General features: G+C 40.0%; 1 protein-coding gene across 1 annotated transcript; it reads right to left on the bottom strand.

The window, feature by feature from the left end:
* Positions 1-419: 419 nt before the first annotated feature.
* Positions 420-12,801, bottom strand: LOC134586098 (serine/threonine-protein kinase N2-like). Its single transcript, XM_063441608.1, has 10 exons — positions 12,635-12,801; positions 12,454-12,529; positions 12,274-12,365; positions 11,968-12,150; positions 10,765-10,827; positions 10,504-10,580; positions 9,371-9,513; positions 6,382-6,489; positions 1,718-1,798; positions 420-662 (listed from the first exon to the last, which is right to left on the bottom strand). Exons 1-10 carry the CDS (start codon positions 12,799-12,801, stop codon positions 459-461), a joined length of 1,194 nt encoding a protein of 397 aa, XP_063297678.1. The 3' UTR covers positions 420-458.
* Between the last annotated feature and the right edge of the window lie 9,928 nt (positions 12,802-22,729).

The raw sequence follows: 22,729 nt of genomic DNA, 5'->3' as shown, positions 1-22,729 counted from the left end.
GCTTCAGGACAATTTTTGTTGTGCAGGGGGATATTAGTTAAATAACTGACCTCCAGAACATCTTAATTTTAGAAAATGTCCACCATACATTCAACATCGTTCCAGTTTCTGTTAAGCATCTCCAGTCAATTGCTGATTTTTTAGGGTCACTGTGTTGAAGTCTTACTGGGACCATGTACCATCTATACAGAACTTTCCTGGTGAGCTCTATGTGTGATGTGCCTAATGTATGTTGTTTGTGTGCTATGAATAATTTATGCCACTGTTTATCTTCCATGTTATGATTATATTCCTAGTCCTGGGCCTTAGCATAGAGGTGGGTGGTGGCTCTTCGGTCTTCGGGTACAATGGTATAGAACATAGATCTCAGTTTAAGAGGGGGTTTGTGTTTAAGGCTGCTTTGTTCCACCATCTCAGCCGTTTCCTCCTGTATATTTTATTAAAGTCTGTGTCTGTTATTAATTCCAATCAACCCTCCAATTAAAATCCAAAAATGCCTCTGCCTCATAGCACGGTATTTCAGCTCGCTTTTTTGGAGGAGTTAACATAGGATATTCCGAGGTGAACGCAGAACTAAAGTTCCTGACGTCTTCAGCTCCACGAATGTCGGGCAAAAATGGTGGCCTCACATTCTTTAATAATAATGCAGCCCAGTCTATTTGCTGGAAAGAAATGTACATCATTGTATAAATCAGTAAAATAACTATATAAAACACAGAATTACAGATAATATGCCCAAAAAGCTACATTCTGTACAGATCCCAGTGAGAGTCTGAAAACTAATCCTCAAATTGCCTTAAAAGAACAGTCTAAGCACCATAACTACTACATCCAGATGTAGTGGTTATGGTGCCATGAGTTCCATGCCCCCCTACTAGTGTGAGTAGTCAAACTGCTTGTGAATGGTTTAAGAACTTACCTGGGATCCACCTTCTCCTCTGCAGCCCGGAAGCTCGCTGCACTCTCCTAGCCTGGTGGTGCATGGAGGTACACTCTCAGCCAATGACCTGGCTGCAAACAGTGCCCTGCAGACCCCAGGTAAGCTGTCATATTATTCACAAATGGGAGGGTGCCATCATGTTGCAGTGGTTATGGTACTAGGAGTCAGACAATGATTAAGATTCCAAGGGCCCCTAGGCAGGTTTCCAGTTTGCCCCAATCCATTCTTCACATAGGGATTTTTAATGGGAGCTGGTGGGATAGTAATCTGTTAATCATATTTTATTTGGTGAGATTCCCTCTTTTCCTGGCACAGTAAGTACTGGTGATGTGTTTATTGAGGTAAAGTTTGAGGCCCAGAAAGTAATAACACACTCACTGCTTCAGGTTCTGCGTAATCAGAGCTGGGTATGATTTTACTCTGATTCCTTGAATGGATGTAAATGCAGAAACTCATAGGACACTGTATGTTTTTTTAAACACGCAACTAACTTAGCATGCTCATTTAGCTATGAGAATGAGTCTTTCCTTATAATTCTAATGTAAAGGGACTCTGTCACTTGGGATGTGGGAACTGACAAAACTTCACAGCAGAAGTTCAACCTTTTGTCCACCTCGGACTTGACCCTAAGACAAAGCAGACCCTACTTTATCCTAAATTATCTTTTATTTTAGATTTCATCTTAAGTAAATGATCAGAAATATATATTTTTGTGACTAAACCAATTTAAGTAAAAATAAATAAATAAATATCATGTTCTATTTAAAATGTACGTACTTCGAAAAAAGGGTGCTCCTTAACGTCCTGGGCGTCTTTCTTGCTGGCTCCTAGTCGTGCCTTTACTTTTTTAGTGAGAAGCTGTAAAAGGGAATTTTTTTAATATGCATATCGTTAATTTTAATAATAAACATCAGAATTACATGCATTTTCCCTGCAGGTAGAGTAACGGATGCCTTTATCACTCACGCTGTGTACATTAATACAGAGATTAATAAGTACACAACATGTCAATGCTGCCCAGAGATTGTCCAGACTGCTGGCATGATTCATGGTTACTGCTTGCTAGGTGCCTGTTTTTATAATCAATGTAGGTGTCACGGTAATATACCCCAACACGCAGGAATAGTCCAGATAGTCAAGAGACAAGAAAACAGGATTCGTCTTACCGGACCTTAGAATGGCCGGACTTAGACGAGTACAAGAAAAGACAGAGTCCAGAACAAGCCGAGGTCAAGGGGACGGAGAGACAGCGTAAAGTAGAACAAGCCGGGGACTGGTACACAGGAGGATAAACAAGCAAGGATAAAGAGAGAACGGAGTCAGGAACAAAGCCAAGGTCAAGCACCAAAAAACCAACTGAACGCAACAAGCACTAAAGGGAACTGAACAGAAACCACGATAGGGCAAGGTGCAAAGGAAACAGGTGAGTATAAATACCCTAATGTTCACTTTGATTGGCCCCTGTCATATCCACGCCCCCAAAACGTGAGTGTATGGGGAACGTGGCATGACAGGGGCCAATGGGAGACTGAATCTAATTTAGTCTCCCACTGTCCCTTTAAGAGCGCGCCCGAGACGCGCGGCGCGCTCTTAGTGTCAGGCGGGCCCGCCTGACTGATCTCGTTGTTGGATGAGCCGCACGCGGCTCGTGCAGGAGCAGGACCGCGCACGGCGAGAAGGGAGGACCCCGGCCGGCCCCTGGAGAGGGTAAGTACTGCTACAGTACCCCCCCCCCCGAAGACACGCCCACTGGGCGGGGATGAGCAGGCCTGGCAGGAAAGCGAGCGTGGAAAGAACGGACAAGGCGAGGAGCGTGAACAGCGCCAGCGGAAATCCAACTGCGTTCCTCAGGCCCATAGCCCTTCCAATGTACCAGATATTGGAGGCGACCCCGAAGAAAACGAGAGTCGAGTATAGCAGCCACTTCAAATTCCTCATGGCCCTCCACAGAAACCAGAGGGGGAGGAGGAACATACCGAGTTGCACAGGAGGGGTTTTAACAAGGAGGTATGAAACACGTTAGGAATGCGTAGATTCCTAGGAAGATCCAAGGCATACGAAACAGGATTAACCACATGCAAGATACGAAAAGGACCAATAAAACGAGGAGCCAACTTCATAGAAGGCACACGAAGACGAATATTGCGAGTAGAAAGCCAAACCCGGTCCCCCACAGCATAGGATGGAGCCGCCCTGCGATGCTTGTCTGCCTGAACCTTCTGGCGAGCAGCGGAATCCACCAAAGAACACTGAACCTGCTCCCAAGTATTACGTAAACCAGCCAAATGTTCGTCCAGAGCTGGCATGCCCTGTAAGGAGAATGCAGCTGGAAGAACCACGGGATGCCGGCCATAAACAACGTAAAAAGGGCTGTTACCGGAGGATTCATGAGCAGCATTATTACGCGCAAACTCAGCCCAAGGAAGAAGGTCAGCCCAATTGTTCTGATGGTGGGACACGAAACAACGAAGATACTGCTCTAGAGATTGGTTGGCACGTTCAGCAGCTCCATTAGACTGGGGGTGGTAAGCGGAAGAAAACGAGAGAGAAATACCCATCTCTGAACAAAATGCTTTCCAGAATCTGGAGATAAACTGGTTACCCCTATCGGACACGATCGAAGTGGGAATACCATGCAACCGAAACACCTCCCTGGCAAAGATAGAGGCAAGTTCCTTGGATGAGGGCAATTTGACAAGAGACACAAAATGAGCCATCTTAGAAAAACGATCCACTATCATCAGGATGACAGTTTTACCATTCGAAGGGGGTAATTCAACAACAAAATCCATGGATAGATTGGACCAAGGCCTCTCGGGTATGGGCAACGGATGCAACAACCCACAAGGAACTCTGTGGGAGGACTTCATACTGGCACAAGTAGTACAGGCATTAACGTAATCGGTGATGTCCTTGCGTAAGGAAGCCCACCAGAAGTATCTAGAAACTGCTGATAACGTTTTAGAAATACCAGGGTGTCCAGCAGTTCTTGTGTCATGATACAATGACATAATGTCCCGTCTCTCGGGGATATCAACGAACAGTTTATCAGCAGGCCTCTCTCCAGGAGCCATGGTTTGTTTAGCCTGTATAGCTTGTAAGAGGGAAGAAGAAATAGAAAGAACAGTAGTAGCTATTATTCTGTCGGGAGGAATGACAGGGGTAACATCAATTTCTAGTTTGTCAGTAGTCTCGAATTGTCTGGACAGAGCGTCAGCTTTAGTATTACGATCACCTGGTCTGTATGTGATTATGTAATTAAAATGAGACAAAAACAGAGACCACCTGGCCTGCCTAGAAGACAATCTTTTTGCTTCACTAAGGTAGGAGAGGTTTTTGTGATCCGTTAAAATGAGGATGGGATCCCTAGTACCTTCTAGTAGATGTCTCCATTCCTTGAGCGCCAAAATGATAGCAAGGAGTTCGCGATTGCCTACATCATAATTCTTTTCTGCTTTGGACATCTTTCTGGAAAAGAAGCCACAAGGGTGTAACGGCTTTTCGGGTGAATCTCTTTGAGACAAGACAGCACCTACCCCAATCTCAGAAGCATCAACTTCAAGAATAAAGGGTAGTGAAGGGACAGGATGCTGTAAAATAGGGGCAGAGGCAAATGAAACCTTCAGGAATTCAAAGGCCTCAAGTGCTTCTGGTTTCCAGACATGAGTATTACCATCCTTTTGGTCATTCTGGTTATAGGTGCTACAATGGCAGAAAACCCTTTAATAAAACGCCTATAATAATTTGAGAAACCCATTTAGTAATTTAGTCTCCCACTGTCCCTTTAAGAGCGTGCCCGAGACGCGCCCGCCTGACTGATCTCGTCGTTGGATGAGCCCCGCGCGGCTCGTGCAGGAGCAGGAACGTGCGCGGCGAGAAGAGAGGACCCCGGCCGGCCCCTGGAGAGGGTAAGTACTGCTACAGTAGGGCTCCAAATATAGGCAGGTCAACCAATGTCTGTCTGCAACCCAGGTATGGATAGCGGAGGGGGGCAGGTGTTTTCCCTCTAAGCTGCAAGCCAAATACCAGATTCATTGTCTACCCTCAAATCTCAGGGTCTTTGCGTGCGAGAAAGAAAGCATTTTCTCCTACTCACATGTTAGAGAGAGTGGACGGAGTATGTGACAATGCCCTATGCAACCTCTTTTAATACCCCTTGGGAATAGAACCAACATGATGGACCTCTAGGAGAGCTTGCTGGAGAGACTCATGATGTAAGTAAGTTGGTTTGATTAATTGCACTGCCATTTCTTTATTAATATTGTCTTTTTATTTTTGAGGCCAGCTAAGTGATGTATGGTGGGAACTGGCACGGAGAAGTGGCACAGTTTCAATGACATGAGGAACTAATTGATGGATTAGTGATATAGAGGAAGGAAAGTAGGGAGCAGACTGGGTTGTTGATATGGTGAGAATTAAATGGGCCCGCAAGTGGATGGGGCATGTGAAGGATTAATATATGACATGGGCACAGATGGAGTGGACGGGGCAAGCGATACGTGCAAGCAGACAGTGGGTAGGGCAAGTGGCATGAGGGAGTGGCATGGCAATAAATAAGTGCATGGGGCAAGTAAATTAGAGACTGTAGAGAGTGAACAGAGGTGCTCTGAGCTCGACACACGGAGGAGGCTGTTGACTTTTCCAAGCCATCTTCCCTGCACTTTATGAGTTATGCTTGATGGGACAACAAAGAAAAAAAGAAAAGTGTGGTGGTAGCAATGTACGTACGTGGGTGGTACTTTATGTGAGCACGGCACAAGGTGTTCCTTGATGTCATATTGCAATCTATCTGCCTCTTCACAATAAAAACAATCTGGCATAGTTCCCCATCCAAGACTGGTGTCTGGATCTACCCTGCGCCAACTACCCATAACTATATTTTTATACAGGACGCTAGCGGGCGCTTTATGTCATGTAAATATGGAATATTAGTGTCTTATGGGTAATGAATAATGAATCATTATAGGTGTCATACAATGAGAATATAAGAATATTCTCAGTAATAATGAATGTTTTGTTACCTGCATTAATACACACAGCTAGGTACATTCAATTAAAGATGTATATATAGTACTGAGATATGTGCATGACAAATAAGATTACTATTGTGAAAAGACAAAATAAAAAAACTGATACATTCCCTCTCCCAAAGATTATCTGAACCTCCATTCTTTTCTACACACTTTATATCACTATCTGTCAGACCATTCATATAAGGTAATGATGCAAGATGCTGGGATGTGATGTCATAAATCACTGTACTGATTAGACCCTCTGCATGGAGCCTTGCGTCTAATCCTGAAACCTCCAAGAACTTAGAATTCATTCATCCTAAGGCAGCTCGCCAGGATAAACATCCCTCATCAATGGTCCATGAACGGTTTGATCATGGCTCATATAATCTATTACATTTATTAAACACGAAACGTGTGGCGACTAACCTGTTTTATTATTGAAGTTGAGTTTCTTGATAGAAATTCTGGACATATGAATTTTCCTTTGATGATACTCGCAGTTAACTTTTTCAAATCATGGCTTTCAAAGGGAAACTAGAGAAAAAAAATACAGTAAAAAAAAACTCAATTTTAGTTTGTAAAGTTGTAAAATACTGGAATCTGCTGCTGAGCCATAATTGAATAGTTTATGGTTTTTCGAATGTTAGTAGTAAGGATGGGACAATGTGTAAATCAGCATGCATCAAAGGTGTGTGGTGCGGGTGTATGAAAGTACGACATGGCGAACCAGGGGCCAGGGGTTAGTTGTTGGGTGGTGATAACAACTAGCAATGTATCTGTCTGAGGATCTATTTTGGGAAGGGAAAGGGTTCATATGCAGAGGAATGTTGGGATGTAATATTAATATTGTAATATCAAAAAACAGCTTGCAAAAACTACAGGTCTCTTGTCTGCAGCCTTTGCAATCACTCCCCTTCTTACCCCACCCAGACTTTCTGTGACTGTCCAATCACAAGCCTCCCAATGCAGCTCAATGAGGAATCTTTGCAAGGCAGGTGCTCTGGGCAATTGCTTCCTCCTGATATTAGCTTCACAGATCTAACCAAACCAGGAAGTAACACAACCATTTGTATGATTGGCAGCCAGGGGTGTATATCAAGGTGATGATTTACATTGAAATCTGTACGCTTGTAAAATGAAAATGAACACACTCTGCACAAATAAAGCATTTCAGCAAGCTATAGTGCTTTAGGTGTGCAGGGTGATTGTTTAACCCCTTAAGGACGCTGGACGGTTCAGGACCGTCATCGGCATTTTTCACTTGCCGACCGACGACGGTCCTGAACCGTCCTAAATTTAAAATGTACTTACCCGATCGCCGTCGTTCCCCCGGCGGCGATCGGCGGTGCTCCCGGTGTGGGGAGACTGCCTGCAGCCCAGACAGTCTCCCCATGGCGGTTTAGGACCCCTGTGGCCATGTGATCGCCCAACAGGGCGACCACATGGTCACAATAGGTGTCCTAGTCTCTGCCTGCAGGGGGACTGTCTGTGCTGACAGGCAGTCTCCCTGCAACTGTAAAATAAAAAAAAAAAATTAAAGTTATAGTTAAAAAAAAAAAAATATTATAATATATGTGTATATATATGATATATAGACATATATTATACCTATATAATATATGTCTATATATCATATATATAATGTCATGCTAAGTGTATTTTTATATTAATATGTACATATATTAATATAAAAATACACTTATAATTAATTTACACACGTATATATATAATATATATAATAACTATATATATTGTATATATATATTATTATAAAATACGAATAATAAATAATTTAAATTAAATTAAAAAAATTAAAAATAATAATAAAAAATTTAAAAAAAATTATATATCTATACGAAATTTTATTCTAACTGTATTTTGATATTAATATATATATATATTTATATCAAAATACACTTAGAATGAAATTGTATATATATCTATGTATATATAAATAAATAAAAAGAATGCGAACTATTCATATGTCCATATACAAAATTACATAAATAATTATATAAATATACACGTAGACTTCAAATATATAAATATGCATATATATTTAAATTCTACGTGCGTATTTATGTAATATTTTTACATAATTAAGTTATTTTATTGATTGCAATTTAAGGGACCTGCCTGCCAACCCAGGCCGAGAGTACAGAGAATTTTATTTGCTATCACTGTATTTTACCCTGTAACGTTCTACGACACCCTAAAACCTGTACATGGGGGGTACTGTTTTACTCGGGAGACTTCGCTGAACACAAATATTAGTGATTCAAAACAGTAAAACATATCACAGCGATGATATTGTCAGTGAAAGTGACTTTTTTTGCATTTTTCACACACAAACAGCACTTTTACTGATGATATAATTGTTGTGATACATTTTCCAGTTTTGAAACACTAATATTTGTGTTCAGCAAAGTCTCCTGAGTAGAACAGGACCCCCCATGTACAGGTTTTATAGCGTTTTTGAAAGTTACAGGGTCAAATATATGGGTCAAATATTTTTACATTGAAAATGGCCAGGTTGGTTACGTTGCCTTTGAGAGCGTATGGTAGCCCAGGAATGAGAATTACCCCCATGATGGCATACCATTTGCAAAAGAAGACACCCCATTTGCAATACCTTGGGTTATGTCCAGTCTTTTTTAGTAACCACTTAGTCACAAACACTGGCCAAAATTAGCGTTCAATTTAGTTTTTTACTTTTTTCACACATAAACAAATATGAACGCTAACTTTGGCCATTGTTTGCGACTAAGTGGCTACTAAAAAAGTCTGGACATACCCCATATTGAATACCATGGGTTGTCTACTTTAAAAAAAATATGTACATGTGGGGTGTTATTCAGCGATTTATGACAGATAATAGTGTTACAATGTCACTATTGATACATTTTAAAAATGTATGTTTTGAAACCGCAATATCCTACTTGTACTTATAGCCCTATAACATGCAAAAAAATAGCAAAAAGCATGTAAACACTGGGTATTTTTAAACTCAGGACAAAATTTTGAATCTATTTAGCAGTTTTTTTCATTCGCTTTTGTAGATGAATAAAAGATTTTTCACATAAAAGTAAAAAAACATGTATTTTTTTCAATTTTTCATCATATTTTTTTCATTTTTTAAAAATTAAATTACATGAGATTATATAAATAATGGTATGTAAAGAAAGTCCCTTTTGTCCTGAAAAAAACAATATATAATTTGTATGGGAACAGTAAATGAGAGAGCGGAAAATTACAGCTAAACACAAACACCACAAAAGTGTCAAAAAGATGCCTGGTCGCAAATGTACAACATCGCAAAAACAGTCCGGTCCTTAAGGGGTTAAATTGGTAGAGTCTCTCTGGATTAGCAGTAAATAAATCTGTTTACATATTCTTATTGAAAGTCTGTTCTTACCTTTCCAGATAGCATTACATAAATGACCACCCCGAAGCTCCACCAGTCTACAGCTCTTGTGTACGGCTTGCCTTTGCACACTTCAGGAGCTACGTAATGCGGGGTTCCACGAGGGGACCCGGTTGTGTCTCCGTATCCGATTCCTGAGAAATAAGGAAAATAGAATTTTATATAAATTGAAGATATTCAGTTTTAGCAAATTACATTTGGGAATGACTTTCAGTTAGACTGATCTGTAATATTATTTGATCATGCTAACGGGTTAAATCACGGCTGATAACTGGTGACATGTTTCTGTATCGGATCAAATATTCCTATAAGAATAATAGTGAGTAGATATTGCTGAGAGTTTTAGTTTTGCAGGAAACATGCCTGGAATAAGAGGGGGCTTTCATACTATTCAGTGGAGATTGACTACACTCCATAATCCTTTAACCAGCAGGTGTTTATGGGATGCTGTCAGACACGGCTCTCTCATGTCGGTAACCACAGGGGTGTGAAAATATAAAGGACTAAAGCAGTAGCCCAATTTGCTTTAATAATTTCAATTGGAATAATTGGGGTTTCCTACCTGGAGCCCTAAGTATGGTGTCTCACCCTCTGCCCTCCCCATTTACCTCCTTCTGTTCCCCCACAGTGTGTGTGGTGGCTGTGTGTGATCTGAATGTGCTGTGTGTTGGCTGTGTGTAATGTGTGTGTATCCCCCACAGTGTGTGTGGTGGCTGTGTGTGATCTGAATGTGCTGTGTGCTGGCTATGTGTAATGTGTGTGTATCCCCCACAGTGTGCGTGGTGGCTGTGTGGGATCTGAATGTGCTGTGTGCTGGCTGTGTGTAATGTGTGTGTGCATCCGACACTGCCTGCCCAGCCCTGGATAGTAGGTGAGTAAAAACATTTTAGTTTAAAAGGGGGGCCCCATAACCTGAAAGACCCCATGGACACTTTAAATTCAAAAATACATACTTTTACTGTTACAGGGTTCCTTTTGGAATGAATCAGAGATTGTATACACATAATTTTATATATTAACATGTTATTTATGAAAGCTAACTCTGATATTGCTGGGACATTTTAAAATTACTAAGCGTGAGCTTGTATGAAAAAAATATGTTTTAACTATAAAATGATATTTACCTTCTTTGCAAAGACCAAAGTCTGTGATCTTTGCGAACCCTTTTTCGTCTAGAACAATATTCTCTAATTTCAGGTCTCTATATTAAAATACAGAACATTAAGTTTTATTAATTTTTAACAATAGAGGAATTTAGGATTAGGATTCACTCTTTAGGCTATTTAAATTGTTAACGTGAATAACTTACTATAAACAAACAGGGTTAAATACAATAACACAAATATCACTGACACTCCATGTGTAGTCTCTTTCTATAATCTTACCGGTGGACGATCTTCTGTTCGTGTAAGAACTCAAGTCCCAGGACGACACAGGCAGAAAAAAATCTGGGAATAATAAATAAATCTGTTACTTTCTAGATGACGCAGTGTTTTATTATTAACTGGTTTAATTCCGTATATTCCTAAGTCACTCTGTGTTCTGACATATTACATTAAATCCCGGGTTTCCTTATTCTCTCTCACTGCTGGTTGGTGGTTAGTTATCAGCTGATACAATGGTGATTGGTCTTTTAGCATTTACAGCTGGTTCCATTCACCAATGCCGATGCTTCCAAGGCCGTTGGCTATAGTTGGTGCAGACAGCGGTGTATGTGGCCAGATGTATCCGCACTGATACAGCATTGGGCACATACAGCAAGCAGATATACAGCAGCTCAGGGGATATATATTCATTTATACAGTTTGAAGTCATTTTTAATACAGAATAGGTTTGTTAATATCTAACCATGTTTATTTGCATTCTAAAACCCACGGTGCTATCTTTCCTCTTCCATTATATTTGGTTACTTGTGGCTCTACTTCATCTCTTATTTGAGTCTGTCTTTTATAAATAATTTGTCAAATTCTGTTTTAATGATGTTGTTACTGTTCTAATATAATGGGCATTGTTTTTCCTTATTGTTTCATCTTCTTTTTACTCTTATAAACAAAATAATCAGGATTAAAAAAAATGTTGTGTGATTAAACAATAAGGAAGGGAGACAGGAGAAGGGACAGAATAAATGATAGAGTGTCCTGCAGAGTGGTAGTTGCCTCGTTATAGAGGGGTGACCTTAGGATAGGTTGGGCTCGGGGAGATCACAAAAAAGGACATAATAAAAACGTCACTTTTAATGTAAATAGGTAAAAATGGGGGTATACAAACACATTTTAGTTAAAATAACTGTTGTAAGAAATCCTCAAGTGATACAGTTACACTTCATTCAAATGACTGTTGTAAGAAATCCTCAAGTGATACAGTTACACTGCGTGTTAACAGAGTGAAATGCCACTGTGGGAACAGTAGCTACAAATTAGTAGTGTCACTAATGTATCGATATACCAGTACCCGGGCACGAGGAAAAATAGCCAAGTCCCAGTGATGTTGTGTGATATTCCTGGTATAAACAGGTATAAATAACTAGAATTTATGGAATTTGTAGCCCATCTGCAGAACATTGGATTAGACCTGTAGCTTATACTCACATAGCTCTGGATTCTGGAAAGGGACGCCTTTTGTTGTTAAGGAGTGTGCTTAGGTCGCCCCCAGCAGCATATTCCATCGCAAAAATGATGTGGTCTTGAGTGTGGAAACACCCGAACAAGTTAATTAGAAATGGGTAGCGCCTGTTGGTCACAGCTTGAAATACGCGCTTCTCACACAGAAGGCTGGAAAGGAAAAATAAAAGTTAAAACTAATTTTCCCCTGATCTCCCAAACAAATGACAAACAAAAGACAGAAAACAGAACCTCATCCGCCCAAAAACAATGAATTGTTCTTCATTTACTGACCTATCAAGCTTAGGTGATGATTCTATGTCCGCTTTTCTCATGACTTTCAAGGCGTACATTTTGTTTGTGTTCTTGTACTTAGCCAGTAGAACCTGAAATTAAAATAAATAAAGTGTTGTGCGGCATCTGTTAAGACATCCGTTATATCCAACTAGAATTGGAATTCCACCTTAAACTTACCTTTCCGAAGCTTCCTCTACCCAGCACAGAGCGGAGCTTGAAGTCCTCCATGGTGAGAGGAATTCGGGGCCGAATACTGCCAAGAAAAGGGGACATTTTAGAAATTATTTAAAATGTCCCATACACCCCTCACAATAAAAACAAAGACTTAGAATAAAACGCTCCTGGTAAGTAATCATACCGCACGTCCTTAGATGTTTTGGAAGGTTCACGAATACTGTTATCCAGAGGGGAAACTGTCCTATCAGGCTCACGTATAACGTCTGGTGTTGGGTTTGCTGTAATGTGTTCGTTATCGCTGGTATATTTGTGTCCTTCTTCGTAATCCTGGAAAGTTAAACCATACATAATAAAAGCATTTTTTTCTTTGAGAAGTGTTACTTCTCTGCAATGTATAACATTGAATAACACGCTAAAAACATTTCCCCTGAGATTCTCTGTTTACCTGAGATTTAGGAAATGGCTAAGGAGGAGAAATAGAAGCATTGTCTAATGTCTCCTCTCTCACTATGTTTTCTCTGTTAGAGGTTATATCGATGATTGACAGGCAGTTAAAACAAGAACTACAAGAACTAGATTTAGCCGAGGTCAACCATCAACGTCGGCATAGGGGGCATGTGGACCAGCCAAGGAGAAGACATAAGGACTGATTAGAGGTAAATGGCCTTTGGGTCAAAGCACTAGCACACTTTTTGTTGTGCTTTTCTTTTGTGTCTGTACAATATATGTACATTTAATTGTCATGTTAAAACTACACTATATTTCTATATATTTCTCTCTCTATATATATATATATGTTTTATATCAGAATATACTGAACCTTGAGGTAATCGAATACCTGCCTTACTGCCCTGACACTTTAGGTGATTTATGTCACATTTATTAGTATTTTGCTCCAATGAAACTTTTTGGTTAAGTTAGTATAATATTAAAGCGACGGTTAGCCTTTCATAACCCATTAGACCAGGGGTTCTCAACCTTGTCCTCAAGGACCCCCTACCAGTCCAGGGTTTAGGGATTACCTGGGTGAGTCTAAGGTGTTTAGAGTCTAAGGTGTTTTTTTCCCCTTTTTCTAAACACCTTAGACACAACCAGGTAATCCCCAAATCCTGGACTGGTAGGGGGTCCTGAGGACTGGGTTGAGAACCCCTGCATTAGATGCTCTGATTTAATAACTAAACCGAGACTTCATTAACTCAAACAATCAAGAAATGAAACATGTGGCTGCTTGTAATAGCCACATTGATAGTGAGGAAGTAACACTTCTGTATTATAAATGACAATGTTAGGAAAGCTGGATGGTATTGATTGGCTGAGAGCTCTGAGCTAACATCCGCCCATCACAACTGTCCAGCTTGGATGGAATTAACATTTATAGGACAATAAATAAAATTCTACATAATCATCCCCTATTTGTCAAAATTCTCCTAAATGGTTTAACAAAAAAAATTGGGTTAATATCCACGGACTCATTGCACCATAACTACTTCACTGTACTGTAATGGCTATTGTACACAGAGTGCTCATTTAATGATGAAGTTTAGGGGTAAAGAACAACCAGCACATCTTAGAGCTTTACCTGAGCCAGGAAATCCGGGAACTCAATGTATACTGAAATGTTGTGCTGAATGTTATCTAAAACTGTCTGACTTGGAGCAGGAGGCATTTCTAAGTCCAGTTCCACATCCGGTAGGACAATTGCTTTCATAGGAAAGATTGGAAAATCGCTATGAGAAGGAAGAAAAGAATAGTTTATCTGGTTGTCATATCACTATACTCATTATATTTTAGAAAATAATACTGCTATATACCGGACATTATTTAAAGGATGCCCTAAGATTACTTCTCACTAGAGTTGCCGATTTCTATGTCTTTGCACCGTATAGAATTCTACATTCTGTGCTTCCTGTGTGACATCCAAAGCACTATCACACCATGCCTGGCAGAATGCAGAATTCACAGGAGTCCTGCAAAGATAAGGAGATCTGGCGACACAAGCATGCAATCTGTAGGCAGCCTTATAAAATGTATCTGTGATTGAAATGTAGACAGCCGTAGACAAACATACGACAGACATCTAGATAATCAGCAGGTGTGGTGGTATAAACTGGGATGGATTCAGGTCCTAACAACATTGATGAGAAAGATGTAAAGTGAATACCCAGCCGGCTCTGGCTCCTGTGTGTCCGTCACCAACAGCGAAGGAGCAACAGTGTTAATGTCCGTCCCCGGAGCTGGTAACGATGGTTGTTCTGTAAAGGTTGAGATATAATATAATGTAAGTATTGTGTATTATACACAGTGATTAATAGTACTCCAATAATTTTCACCTCAAAGTGGAGATAAAACAAAAAACACTATATCCAAGCATAGACTTTTTGATATTTAATTTTATGAAATAATATAACATTTCTTTGCACCTTCTCATTACTCTAAGAGGAAGTGCAGAGGCGATGTAATTGAAAAAAACAGCTGTACATTTCCTCATAAAAGCTTGGAGTGTAGAGGTTTATGGGATACATACAGATCTCTCTAATAACTCCTTGTAAGAGAGTTAAAGCTCGCTGTAGTGGTTACGGTGTAAGTACTGCCCTGGCGCCCCATTATTAGAAGTCAATGTGTTTTTGAGCAGTTTGTTTTCTTCGCAGGTGAAGCTCCCTGCAGCCACTAACAACACCGGAGAGCCGAATGTTTCTAAGCAGGAACTTCTCTTAGCTTTCCTGAACTAAGCCCAAAGCAAGCCCTGCCGAGCCATTCAAATACAGTTTGACCCATGAGAGATGTGCAGCGTTAGTTTATAGTTACCTTTTTTTTTCTTTTTGTAAATTGTGTTACCTTAAGATTTACCTCTACACTTACACAGTTGTATATCGACTACATAATGTATTTGCAAATTAGTATACAATCGTATCCTGTTGTTAAGTTCCAGTGATGCAGTAAAGACAGCTATGACAGTCTGGGTAGCTGGTAGAGGTTGTGAGGCCTGTGCCCCGATGCTGTGCCACTACTGTATCAAGTATGAGGTTGACACTAGACACACCTAATATACAACTGAACTACACTCTCTTTCAACTTATGTGGCGCTTCTCCAATGTACTGTGCAATCCATTCAACTGCCTGCAACCATTGTATATGTCAAACGGCTGTACAAACGAATAAAAATGCAGATAAATAAATACATTTTAAAAAACAAACAATTTGACTCCTTACAATGGGGGAACTCCTGGTACCATAACAATAATGATCTGTAGTGGTTATGGTGCTCGGATTGTTTCTTTAAAGAGTAGTCACATCCCGGGACTCTGTACCTCCACAGGTGACTAAAGGATCACTATATATAAAAACAATTGGCACCCAGAATATCCCACGGCACAGAAAAACTGTCAAACTCGAAAAATTAAAACTCACAAAAATATAAAATACATTTTCATTGTTACCCATTAATATTTTTTCAAACTACATACGAGGACAGAATGTTTACCTTTTATAAGAGACTGGATCCGACTGCGCAAATTGGCTATTTTATTCTCGCTGTCTTGAAGTATTTCTTGGACAGCAGCAATATGGTGGACATTCTGTAACAGTAATAAGAATAGTCAGATAGCTGATTAAACTGTATGAAGAGATATAGGATTAATTAACCTCATTCTAGGAAATAAAACGTAACTACTCCTTGTACATAACATGCAGGGACGATAAATCCAGTTCACTTTGTTTCTCTTTCAGTATACGAGAGCCTTTATGGCTCAAAATACAGCAGCGGAATGCTTGCATCTGGGGTAACGGGCACTAGGCACACTACAGTGCTTCTTTGCAGGCAGACTAAATTATAGACACGCATTATGGAAGGAAAATCTTTAAAATCACAAAAATAAACCAATAAAAAAAGCGTGCATCCTTTCTACTTAGAATTTTATAAAATGCTTCATCGCTGATTAAGAAAAGCGCATGCCTTCAACTATTTCACTGTGAGAGATCTCAGGAAACTCTTGGAATTCTAGCTGGTAATTTGTATCACCTCTCTGTCAGAGTGTAAAAGGCACGTAATGTAAAAGGTGTAAGGGGGTTTTAGGTTTTGCCTCTCTCCCCCAACAACATTTTTCAAAAGTATTCTTTATTTTTAAACTCAGTTTAACTGTAACCAACTTACTTTGGGAGGATCATTGGAATATGCTTTAACCAGATTCTCTGCTCCCTGCTTCACCTTCAGCTCAATGTCCAGTTGTTTCTGCAAAGCACTCAGCTTCACGTTGTCTGCCTGGGAGCTGGTGTCACTTGTAGGAGCATCTGAGATCTCTGGACATCCTGGAAATTAGTAACAAGAAAAAATACAACATTTGGAAATGTCAGCAGACAGTATCACTCAATAAATAAATAAGACAGTTACATTAATAGATGACACAGACCCAGAGAGTAGCTTTAAATCAAGGAGTATAAAAACACTGAAAGAAAAGGTAAATACAGAGTCAACAACAAAAATCCCAGCTGCTAGAAGTCCCCCGTGCTTGATGACATCACAGGAAGACGCCATGTACATGCCTTCCAGTTTCAATATGTCAGCTGAGCCCCCTCTGTCCAATGAACATGGTCCATCAATGGTCATACTTGATTTTATAGGGATCTCTCTGGTTGGAGAACATTGAATGCAGCAGATGTGGCTGTAGGTTCCTGACAGAACACAGGTTCACACCAAAAAAAGTTTGACATCTTACAATGGGATGGTAAAAGGATGCTCCAGGCACCATACATCCTATAGCTGTGGTTGTTATAGTGTATGTAGTATTCCTTTAATACTCTGCATTTAGTTATTTGTTAAATGTGCACGGGACCCATTTATATTTCTGTAAAACTAACGAGGCACAGCCTTCCTCCGCACTATTTATTTCAATCTGTATGTTTTCGCGCTATATAATGTGGGTGATCTGTTGCTCAATAAAGTCTACAATCTCATATTCAAAATATGTGCAAAAACTGTTCAAAAAGTTATGATTTCCTGTCTTACAGTAAGTAAAACATCCACCTTATTGTAAAATGAAAAAGCAAGTTATTACAGCTATGACCCACCAGTACTTTCCAATGAGAGGTCACTTGTAGAAGAGTTCAGGTCAACAGTGGAGAACCCATCACTAGTTGATGAGCCTTTGACAGTGTGGAGAGAGTTGTGAGTCTCTGGAGACTCTGAAAATTAAAAAGAAAGACAGATCACTATGTGATTTACAGATAGTATTGTTCAATCAAGGTTAGAAAAACTACACAATACCTAACTTTTATTTAAACAGACACTTCAAGGCCCGGAGGAGGCGGGCTGCAAGCTAGCCGGATAAGAGGCATGTGTGGGTGTGGTGGGTGTAGGTGGAATAAGTGGGAGTGTCATTAAGGATGGGGGAGTCGGGTGGGGTCACATAAATTAGCAGATATTTTGTACTCATACCTCATCTGACAGTTTGTGACTCTCCGTTCTCTCTGCAATGTGCCGGCAATGAAGCTGCCATCATGGTGTCAGAGGAGAAGGGACGTCTTGCTAGGGGAACTGCTACAGTGCTTCCCAAATAGGGAGAAGGGATAAGGGACATGTAATAAAGCAGCGTTACAGAGACTGTAACACCAACTGGAATAGAACAGGTCGCTCTTACCAGACTGTGGGAGGATATTACCCCAAGTTACAAAATACAGAGAGCTTTTATAAAATGCTAGAACTGGTTCAGTCTCCATGGAGATGGATAGATATACACTTACATATATACACACAGCAATCACACACACAGTGTTTTAATATACCTGGAAGTTGATCTACTTTCTGCTCAACATCATCAGGTATCTGACCTCTGGCAAGCTGAAAAAGCAGAAACAAAATCAATTAGAAAACAAAAGGCACTTTGCAAGAAAAATGCTCAAACAAACCAAAAAAGGCACAGTCTTACATGTAACTGTTAACCTGTTTTTGACCAATTTAACACTAAAGATGGGACTCCTGTCTCTGTCTCTTTAGCTCAGGCTAAAGTAGAAGAAGTTGTGCGAGCAGTGAGGAGGCGTCAGTGATTGGCTGAGAGAGTCGGCTGCCCATCGTTAGCTAATGTAAGTACATTTCTATCCTTTGCTCACAATGGGCTGAGAGTGTTAGCTGACGATCTAATCCAGTCACTGCCGGCTCTTCACTACTTGCGCTTATGTTCCCGTGTTAGTCCGAGCAGGAGAGGAGAGGGAGAGACACATCTCTAATGTTAGACATTCGAGAACGATTTAATACTTAAAACATACTACAATGTATTTGCATATATTTCTCTCTATGTACGTTTTATATAAGAATATAATCAGCCTTAAGGAAACCAAATACTTGCCTTAATGCACTAACAATTAAGGTGATTTATGTCACATTTATTAGTATTTTGCAAAAGATTTTGTTAAATTACCATATTATTAAAAGTTTGTGAGAGCGACTGTTAGTCAGAGACCAACTTGCACATCTTAGAGCTTTACCTGGGCCAGTATATTCTGGATCTTAATATAAGCTGAAATTGTTTGACTAGGTGTCTCAAAGTCATGTTCCACATCCGGTAGGGTAATTGGTTTTAAAGGTAAGATTGGAAAATCGCTATGAGAAGGAAGAAAAGCATAGTTTATCTGGTTGTCATATCACTATACTCATTATATCTGACAATAATGCTGCTATAAACATGACATTATTTAAAGGACACCCCAAGAATACTTCTCACTAGAGTTGCCGATTTCTATGTCTTTGCACCGTATAGAATTCTACATTCTGTGCTTCCTGTGTGACACCCAAAGCACTCTCACACCCTGCCTGGCAGAATGCAGAATTCACAGGAGTCCTGCAAAGATAAGGAGATCTGGCAACACAAGCATGCAATCTGTAGGCAGCCTCATCAAATGTATCTGTGATTCAAAGGTAGACAGCCGTAGACAAACATACGACAGACATATAGATAATCAGCAGGTGTGGTGGTGTAAACTGGGATGGATTTAGGTCCTAACAACATTGATGAGAAAGATGTAAAGTGAATACCCAGCCGGCTCTGGCTCCTGTGTGTCCGTCACCAACAGCGAAGGAGCAACAGTGTTAATGTCCGTCTCCGGAGCTGGTAACGATGGTTGTTCTGTAAAGGTTGAGATATAATATAATGTAAGTATTGTGTATTATACACAGTGATAAATAATACTCCAATTATTTTAAGCTCACTGCAACAGAGAATAAAATAAAAAACACTATATCCAAGCATAGACCGTCGGATATTTAATTTTATGAAATAATAGAATATTTGTTTGCACCTTCTCATTACTCCCTTTACCTCCCACTTCTAAGAGGGAATGTAAAGGCGATGTAATTGGAAAAAGCTGTACATTTCCTCATAAAAGCTTGGAGTGTAGAGGTTTATGGGATATGTACAGCTCTCTTATACCTCCTTATAAGAGAGTTAAAGCTCGCTGCAGTGGTTATGGTGTAAGTACTGCCCTGGAAATACATTATTAGACGTCAATGCAGTTTTGAACAGTTTGTTTTTTCCCAGGCGCAGCTCTCTGCGTACACTACTAATGTTGGAGAGCCGGGCAGACGGACTTCCCTTAGCTCTCCTGATCTAAGCCCTGAGCCATTCAAAAACAATTAGACTCCTTACAATGGAGCCACCAGGGCACTCCTGACACCATAACAATAATGATCTGTAGTGGTTATGGTGCTCGGATTGTTTATTTAAAGAATAGTTACATCCCGGGACTCTGTACCTCCACAGGTGTCTTATGGATCATCATATATAAAAAACAGAATATCTCATAGCCCAGACACACAGCCAAACTCTAAAAACTAAAACTCACAAAAATATAAAATACATTTTCATTGTTACCCATTAATATTCTTTCAAGCTGCATACGAGGACAGAACGTTTACCTTTTATAAGGGACTGGATTCGACTGCGCAACTTGGCTATTTTTTTCTCACTGCGTTTAAGTTTTTTCTGGGCAGCGGCAATATGTTTGGCATTCTGTAACAGTAATAAGAACAGTCAGATAGCTGATTAAACTGTATGAAGAGATATAGGATTAATTAACCTCATTCTAGGAAATAAACTCTAACTACTCACAACTCAGGACACACGTGGACTCTGTGAATCTCATTGATCTCAAACAATGATTTTCACCCAGATATTAAACTATTATTATGTCAGGCAATCCTTATACATAACATGCAGGGACTATAAATCCAGTTCACTTTGTTTCCCTTTCAGTATACGAGAGCCTTTATGGCTCAAAATACAGCAGCGGAATGCTTGCATCTGGGGTAATGGGCACTAGGCACACTACAGTGCTTCCTTGCAGGCAGACTAAATTATAGACACGCATCATGGAATGAGAATAATAAAATAAAATAAAACAATAAAAATCATGCATTCTTTCTACTTAGAATTTAGAAAAATGTTTCATGGTTGATTTAAAAAAGTGCATGGCTTCAACTATTTCACTGTGAGAGATATCGGGCAACTCTTGGAATTTTAGCTGGTAATTTGTATCACCTCTCTGTCAGGGTGTAAAAGGCATGTAATGGAAAAGGTGTAAGGGGGTTTTGGGTGTTGCCCCCCCCCCCCCCCCCTCCAACAATTTAATTTTTTTTTATTTTTTTTTTATTAAACTCAATGTCAATGTATCCGACTTACTTTGGGAGGATCATTGGAATATGCTTTAACCAGATTCTCTGCTCCCTGCTTCACCTTCAGCTCAATGTCCAGTTTTTTCTGCAAAGCACTCAGCTTCACGTTGTCTGCCTGGGAGCTGGTGTCACCTTTAGGAGCATCTCGGATCTCTGGACATCCAGGGAATTAGTAACAAGAAAAAAATACAACATTTGGAAATGTCAGCAGACAGTATCACTCAATAAATAAATAAGACAGTTACATTAAGTAGAGTAGGTAATGCCTCCCATGCATTCATTCTTCCCCGACACCTGACGTCTTTTCCAGATTTTATGGGGAGAACATTTGTTATGTTGACACGAGTGGCAACCACTAGCTCCATTCATTTAAAAACATGACTGGAGAACGTAGCTCAAGAAACAGTTTGACTTTTACTGAATTAAACTACTGCCAAGTGCTGAACTATACTCACCTGCTGAGTTTATGGGATATGCTCAGCATTGTCATTATAAATAATGGGAACATTAAGGTTGGCTGAAACTCCAGATATATTCTGGTATCAGACAGTAGTGGATTATGGGTAGGAGGCTGTCCCCCTGTATGGGGAAGCACAAAAGGGGTGCTGGGGTTAGGAGAGACTCACAATGCTACTGGAAATATATATAAGGCAAACTACCTTCCCGGAAAAATTAACTCTGCAATCTAACGTGCCACAAATGTCAACTTTGTATATTCTGTACATTGTCTTTAGGTAACCATCTAACAATAGAAATCTAGATGTTAAAGGGTTCCTCGAAGCACCATGACCACTTCAGTGATTTGAAGTGCTTATGGTGCTTGTAGTCTGAACATACACAAGATATTTAGCTGAGTGTCATTAGCCAGTCTGTAACGAGAGTTCTGAGCCGCATAATGTCAATTCTGTGCACATTCCATGCACAGAGAGTTATTCATTGGTTGAGAGAGCTCATTCGATGTTCTCAGTCATTGAATGACTGGTGGTATTGGTGTCTGGCTCTGTGCCTGGCAGAACCCTGGTAAGAGGGCAAATCATTACTAAGCAGTTTACCCTAATACTCCATGGATATCGATAGATATACACTTACATATACACACAGCAATCACACACAGTGTTTTAATATACCTGGAAGTCGATCTACTTTCTGTTCAACATCATCAGGTATCTGACGTCTGGCGCGCTGAAAAAGCAGAAACAAAAACAATTAGAAAACGAAAGTCACTTTGCAAGAAAAATGCTCAAACAAACCAAAAACGTTTACAATCTATCCCCTGGTTGCTGCCACAGGGGCCAGCGATATGTTTTAAACAGCTACAAACAAACTTGAATACAGGAAATGAGTCTACTTAAAGGAACACTCCAGGCACCATAACAACTTGTGTAGGACTCACCTAATTGGTTTGCCTTGCCGTGGCAGGTGAGCTTACAGTTTAATGGCCAATGGAGTAATACTAAAATCATCATCATTGAAATGTACATGGGGTTAGGATAGCGCAGATAATGTTTTGTTTTTTGCTTATGTATTTGGGCTAATGAATACTATAGCCACTGCTGCCGCCCAAGAGTAGTGGGAGTTTGATTCCATGGGCTTAAGTTTGTGTAGCATGTGATCATT

Source organism: Pelobates fuscus, chromosome 2 (assembly GCF_036172605.1).
Source record: "Pelobates fuscus isolate aPelFus1 chromosome 2, aPelFus1.pri, whole genome shotgun sequence".
Taxonomy (NCBI): Eukaryota; Metazoa; Chordata; class Amphibia; order Anura; family Pelobatidae; genus Pelobates; species Pelobates fuscus.
Note: the sequence above shows the minus strand (reverse complement) of the source record. Positions and strands in the feature narration are given on the sequence as shown.